Consider the following 7,247-nt stretch of genomic DNA (forward strand, 5'->3'; position numbering starts at 1 on the left):
GCTTACAAGATGATAAAAATGTGTAGTAGTACTTGCCAAGATCGTTAGCAGGGTTGGTACGGTCAGGGAAATGCTGGAAAAGCTAGGGAAATTTGTTGGTTTGGAAAAGTCAGGGAATTATGAAAAAGTTCTGGAATTTCTCCTGAAAGACTACCTTTTTACAGATGTGCTACATTTTGCTCTAAACATGTTTTTGTCAGGGTGTAGAATATGACAAAAAAAAACGATATAAGCACTGATGCACATTTTTATATCAATAGTTAGTTAGTTATCCGTACGGGGGAGGAATCTATATGTATATATAGTTTCAATCAAGTTTTGTATTTGGGAGTAATAAAATAAGTTAATTATTACATTTTTTCTAATATTTCTTGATTTTGATTAGTCGATATTGACTTACATACAGTTATATGATAACCTGGAAAAAGTATAATATCAGTCTGGAAAACCTAAAAAAGTCAGGAAATTTTATTTTTCAAATTTAGTACCAACCCTGGTTAGGTGCTTTATAGCTTCTGTCATTTCACGTTTTTTTGCTGTGCACTGTGCAGTCAGGATTTTGAAACTGCAGTACTCGTCCTCATGTAAGAATGCTCGTAACATTCTAGGTGTATGAATAGTTATTAAAGTGGGGTTACTTATCATCATTATATTAGACTTAAGTTTTTAAAGATAATTATAATTGCTTGTTTTTTGTTTAATTTGTCTTAAATTAAAATTGTTTACAGTGGTTCTTTTGGTTTTATGTACAATATGTAGGGTTTTGCTAATGTTTTAATTTCCAAGAGACGACTACTAAACTCCAAAACAACCAATAGTACTACCAAACAAACACTTAGAACATAATGCATATATCAAGGCAAATCTAGGTCCATTTTGCAAACCTTCGAAATTGCTTAAACTTTTCTCAGGATCAAACAATTACCATTAGAAATATTTAATATGGGTTTTACTGGCTGTATGCCTGTAACAATCTTTTACAAAAATTAACCTCACAGTGAAAAGCTTTTGTAAATAAAGAAACTGTAGAAAATTGCCAAAATTATTTAGCATTGCAATAAAAATAAAAGTAGTCTAGTTAAGAGTCTTCTTCACCCCTGCGAACATTAAAAAAATGCCTTGGGCGTCCCTCGCTCCTGATGGAATTCGTAAAGATATATTGCTAAAACTTTTTTTCCTTACAGATTAATGTTGGTTCTAGGTCCCTCATACACGATATATCCAAGAAAATCAATAGTATAAGAACAAAAAAATGTTAAAAGTAACGTAAATTCAGTTACTTTTAAAATTCAATAAAACTATTTTTTTGTTTAATTTTCAATTTTTTGAGGTATAAGAGCCGTAGTATAACTATTCAACTAAATTGTCGCCAAGTTTCAAGAAAATCTGTTGGAAAACAGCGCCCGAAACGGGGGACGAAATAAACATGTTTTCTCCCAAACGCAGGTCGGCGTAAGGAAGGTTACTGCGCTACTAGCCTTTTACAAAACTTGGCTCCGACAGGTGAGTCACCGACACGTGGTCGCTATTCGCCTACTGTCACTGTCCACACACCAGACTAGAGGACTCGTGCATTACGTGAGTGAGGTGTTGGTATCCTGTTGTTTACTACAAGAGTTGTTTCTATATCCAACATCATATTGTGTTGATTTAGTATTATTTTCACTGTTCGTCATAGATATATGTATAGTTATGTGAAAAAACATAGCATTCAGTGAATTAGCTTGTTAAACTTATTATTATACTTCGTATAATGTCCTCTTCTTTAATACAAACAAGATGTATTCTAATAAAATAATTCCTAAGTTTGATAAACACATTTATTCCTTAAATTTGTTTGGCATACTTAGCAACCTTTAAAACTACGACATCAAGCTCCATAGGTAAATTATTTACTAATAATTATTTTTTTTACAGGCTGCCATTGTGGGAGCACACACTAAAAAAGTTTTGTTCTTGGGGGTGAGGAACAAATATTGCACCACCTGTGCTTGAGCAGAAGCCAAGTTTATGCCAGTTACAGAACACAAGTGTTACAAGAACTGGGGTGGAAGCTCGGCTGGCATGGAAGCAGACATCGTAGAAGGGTTTAAACGGAGCGTTGAAATGTACAATGTCGTGTACGGTACAATTCTCGCTGACAGAGACTCGAATGTTTACAGCCAATTTTTAGATTCCAGACCTAATTAACTAAAATGTAATTAACTGGACAGTTGACAAAGTAGAATGTACTAATCACCTGCTTAGGAATTATTGTACCAAACTTTGAGACATTGCCTCAGACACAAAATCCGGTCCCTTAGAAATGCGTAAGCTGCTCAGCAACAACATTTTAAGACTGAGAACTGCAGTGACAAAAGCTGCACAACACAGACAAAAAGAAAGTGGCACTAAAAGTATTTCGTTGCTGCAGCAAGATATTACGAACTCTGCCAGTCATGTTTTTGGAGAGCATCTTCACTGCAAGAAACTGAAATATTTTTGCCAAGGCCCAAAGGAGTCGGAGAAAAACCATGTTCCAGATTTGAAGAAATGCGGAATGTATTCGCAGATAATGAAACATATTAGCTACTTAACTGATAATGCAAGGAGTCTGATATTACAAGATAGCAATAACCCTGCGGAGCATTTTAATTCCGTTGTTGCTAAGGTAATTGGCGGTAAACGAGTAAACTTCTCGAATCGCAGATCGTATGAAGCCAGGTGCTCAGCAGCGGTAGTCTCTCACAATTCCAGACTAGTGTTGTACACTCTCCACAAATCGATGCTTAAACATAGCCCAAGAAAGATTTTAAAATCTTTTCAGCAAAGACGGGCGGAAAAAGTACGCAAAGCTGCGATCAAAAGAAAAACATCAATGAAGAAACGAAAGTTGAAAAAAAATTCTGTTATTGAGCAGAGAGAATCGATGAAAAGCTACAGGCCTTTGGCTCAAAAACCGGACTTGCTGGAAAAAAAGAAAAAAGATTTCATCAAAGGTCTTAAAAGAACCGAGGAAGAGCGGGAAAATCTTCAACAAGCTACGGTAATGCAATCGCAATGCGGAATGTGCAAAGAAGAAAGGAGGAAACTACTGACTGCATCTAATTTCGGAACTGTATACAAACGCAGGAAAACAACTAGTTGTGCGGGCTTAGTAAAGACATTGCTGTATTCGGACATTGATTGCCCAGCAATGCGATATGGAAGAGGGAACGAAATTAATGCAATTTCATGGCTTGAAGAGCACCATGGTTTATCCGTGTCAAAGTGTGGGCTCTTCATTGATAAAGAAATCTCTTATCTGGGGGCAACACCAGATGGACTTGTAGGCGAAGATGCGATTGTAGAAGTGAAGTGCCCCGAATCCTGCAAGACCTTATCACCGGAAGAAGCAATAATTAAAAATAAATTTAACTTTTGGACGGTCACTAAAGAGGGTGGTGTAAGAAGGTATAAATAAGAATCATAACTACTTTTATCAGGTCCAAGGCCAGTTACACGTCACCAATAGAGACAGGTGCTTATTTGTGTTGTGGACCCCTTTAGGAGCACGAGTTGAAGTGATAGAACGAGATGACAAATTTTGGCAAGAAAAAATGTTAGAACCTCTCAAAAGGTTTTATATTGATTGTCTACTTCCAGAACTCATCGACCCGCGGCACACCAGATCAATGGAAATCAGAAACCCAGTGTACTATGTGGAAGCAAAGAAGAAGACATGAACAGTACTAACATTGTTTTTATTGCCTTTTTCTCCTGTAATTTTATAGTTCGCTCTATTTTATAATTTATATTTTGGAAACTTTGTGTAACAATAGTTTACAACATTTCAAAAAGTAAAACTTCTTTTGAAAGAGTTTGAGGTGCGGGCGATGTAAATAAAAAATGTAAATACAAAACCTATGTAAATAACAACCTGTGTTTGCAACTGGCTTTTGAGGTGCTGACTTCATTTTATGGTGAGTAAAACGAGTATTATTATTTCATATGGTCATGCGGTATTATATATAATATATATAAATCGGCTTAGCTTATTATCTTATCTTACTAATATTATAAATGTGAAAGTTTGTGTGTTTGTTTGTTTGTTTGAAGTTCAATCACGCATAAACCACTGGACGGATTGGGCTGAAATTTGGCATCATGATAGCTCACATTCCCGATTAACATATAGGCATATTCTTATCTCAAGAATACTTTCGGGCTCCGCCCCAGTGGCTCTGTAGTTCCCCATGTTAACCTTATGAGTATTCATATTTAAAGGGAATTAAAGAATTTAGTCAGCTGTTTCAACTAACGAAGTTGGTTCTATGATATTCAAAAGCATTAAAGTTATAAGATTTACCAACAGGGTGCAGCACTAAATTTTTTTGCATTTATGTAATGAGAACTGTCAAAGTAGGATTGTTTACAGTTATGTTTATGTTTTTAATGTCATGAATAATTTGTGATTTTTTGAGAATTTTTAATAATTTATTTTTCTTACTTTTTAGGTGAAGTGGTAGAACATTATGGCTATAGTAGATGTGTAATATCATAGTATACCGTCAATTTAAAGAAGCAAATTTTATCAAACTTTCTCCTCCCCCATTACAAACGCATAACTGCAATAAGCATTTTAAACTTATATGCCAACCCCGTACGAAGGACGAGTACTCTGCTAGTATTATATAAAATTGTATAAAAATAAATCATACAAAAACAATAATTAGTATGACAGTCGAAATGTAATTGATGGTCATTCCTAGAGATTTAGTCTTCTCTAGGGATTTAAAAACTATCTCATAACTTTGAAAATTCGTAGAATGTAAACCAAACGTCAAAACCTAATAAAACTGTAATACAAAATGGATACATACTTAATAAATGAATTTGAATGTTTTCAATTTCAAAAAACTGTTATTTTCCTATTTATTGAACAATTAAGTTCCCTATCCTTTAGTTCCTTGTTCAAAATGGGTAGCCAAAGTGGCCTGATTTGAACCGATGACTGACTGATTGGTTGGTCTGCTAATTTAATGTATGAGGCTTCAATGAGTTTACGTTTGAAAAAATGAGGTTCCTTATGGACAATTTTTGCCTCTTCAAAATTCATACGATGATTTTTGGACCAGCAATGATGAGCGATCTTAGATATTTCCACTAAACCTTTTTTAGTGTTTTCTCTGTGTTTTTTGATTCTAACGTTCAATGGTCTTTTTGTCTCGCCATAGTAAGGCCTGGAACAATTATTGCAATTTATTCTGTAAACACAGTTTTTAGTATCCTGAGTGTAATTTTTGGGTTTTGTTTTAGCGAGACTCTGCCTAAGTGTGTTTTTTGTCCTAAACGCTGTTTGCACATTAAATTTCCTAGCAACCCTTCTGATTTTTTCCGACAGCCCTGACACATACGGGATTGACATGTGGACGAGCTTTTCCTTGCGATTTTGTAAAGGTTCACGCGTAGCCCTATCTTTCTTGCATTCGTTTATAATGGATCGAGGGTATCCGTTACTAGCCAAATCCTGTTCTACTTTCTTTATTTCATCCTTTAACTCATCCTGATTGGAGCAAATGCTCTTAGCCCTGTCAAACAGAGAGTAAGCAACCCCCTCCTTGACAGAAATTTGGTGGTTTGATTGAAAGTTTAAATACTGCCCTGTGTGTGTCTTCTTTCTATAAACAGATGTTCTAAGACTGTTCAAATGCTTTTCCACCCACACATCCAAAAAGGGGAGTTTGTTTTGCGATTCCACCTCCATGGTTAGTTTTATGGAAGATGAAACGCTATTAAGGTGCTCTAAAAACTCATTCAATTTATCATCTCCATGAGGGAAAACCACGAAAGTGTCATCGACATATTTCCACCATATCTTCGGTTTGAGACGAGCTGAAGCCAAAGCTTTTTGCTCCAACTCCTCCATAAAGATGTTGGCAAAGATAGGTGACAATGGTGACCCCATAGCCATACCCTCATCTTGACGGTATAATTTACCCTCTAATTGGAAATAGTTACACTGAGGACACAAGTCCAAAAGTTCCATTATGACGTTAACAGGGGAGTTTAGTTCTGTTTGCTAAAGTATCGTCGTTTGTGAGACGAGTCTCAATTATTTTTAGGGTTTCCGAAACGGGGACATTCGTAAACAGACTTTCAACATCGAAGCTGACCAGCTTGTCAGTATCAGCCAGTACGATAGATTTAGACTTTTCTACAAAATCTTTTAGAGTTTTTGATAAACGAATCAGTGTTTCCTACTAACGGCTTTAAAATGTCCAGAAGGACTTAAGACAATTCCCTACAAGCAGAATCACGGTAGCTAACTATCGGTCTCAGTGGAACGTTACGTTTATGGATCTTAAGGTAACCCGTACATGTGTGGAATTTTGGAATGGTGTGGTGTTAACCGAGTCCTTTGTTTGTCGCTAAAAAACTTTTTGTGTTTTCTTAGAGTACTAGCGATTTTACGCTCGAAAGTTTCTGTGGGGTCTTTTTTCAATTGGGTCTATTTACCAGCTTGCAAAGTTTCTAACATTTTTTCTTCGAATGTCACAGTATCAAGAACTACCGTGGCATTCCCTTTATCCGCGAGCAAAATCTTAACAGTACCGTCTTTCCCAAGGACTGATACTGCTTTGGTTTCCTCTTTACTAAGATTAGGTTTAGGAGTGGGAATTTTCTTTAGTAAAATACTAGCTTCACATCGAAACTGATCCCCCTGAGACTCAGGTAACTGAGAAACAGCAGACTCATTCCCTGTCACAAAATCCAGCGTTTTAATTGATTTAGGCACAACGGAAAAATTTAGCCCTCTGCTCAAAACAGAAATCTCAACGGGGTATAGAACTTTAGAAGACAGATTCACAACTTGGTTTTTTGCATCATCACACTGTGGAATTTGAGTATTTCTATCAATGTTTCACCAATATTTCTATCAATCTAAGATCGCTCATCATTGCTGGTCCGAAAATCATCGTATGAATTTTCAACAGGCAAAAATTGTCCATAAGGAACCTCATTTTTTCAAACGTAAACTCATTGAAGCCTCATACATTAAATTAGCAGACCAACCAATCAGTCATCGGTTGAAATCAGGCCACTTTGGCTACCCATTTTGAACAAGGAACTAAAGGATAGGGAACTTAATTGTTCAATAAATAGGGAAATAACGAGTTCTCCTTAAAATTTGCACGTTATGTTAACTCGTAGTAAAACTCGTGATAGGAATAAACAGAATTAACACCCATCTTGCGGCATCGTACATCGCTCCGCCATTTTGTTGG

The 7,247-nt window shown here is 36.1% G+C and overlaps 1 protein-coding gene across 1 annotated transcript; it reads right to left on the reverse strand.

The window, feature by feature from the left end:
- Positions 1 to 4,801: 4,801 nt before the first annotated feature.
- LOC129003885 (uncharacterized) lies at positions 4,802 to 6,007 on the reverse strand. The gene is made up of 2 exons (XM_054432226.1): positions 5,376 to 6,007; positions 4,802 to 4,817 (listed from the first exon to the last, which is right to left on the reverse strand). Exons 1-2 carry the CDS (start codon positions 6,005 to 6,007, stop codon positions 4,802 to 4,804), a joined length of 648 nt encoding a protein of 215 aa, XP_054288201.1.
- Between the last annotated feature and the right edge of the window lie 1,240 nt (positions 6,008 to 7,247).

Source organism: Macrosteles quadrilineatus, unplaced genomic scaffold (assembly GCF_028750875.1).
Source record: "Macrosteles quadrilineatus isolate MER2022 unplaced genomic scaffold, UCM_ALF_1.0 Scaffold_1__1_contigs__length_201487025, whole genome shotgun sequence".
In the NCBI taxonomy this organism is placed as follows: Eukaryota; Metazoa; Arthropoda; class Insecta; order Hemiptera; family Cicadellidae; genus Macrosteles; species Macrosteles quadrilineatus.

What these genes read in the sequence shown, in the direction of transcription:
- LOC129003885 (XM_054432226.1), bottom strand. Translation starts at nt 6,007, where the DNA reads ATGGAACTTTTGGACTTGTGTCCTCAGTGTAACTATTTCCAATTAGAG.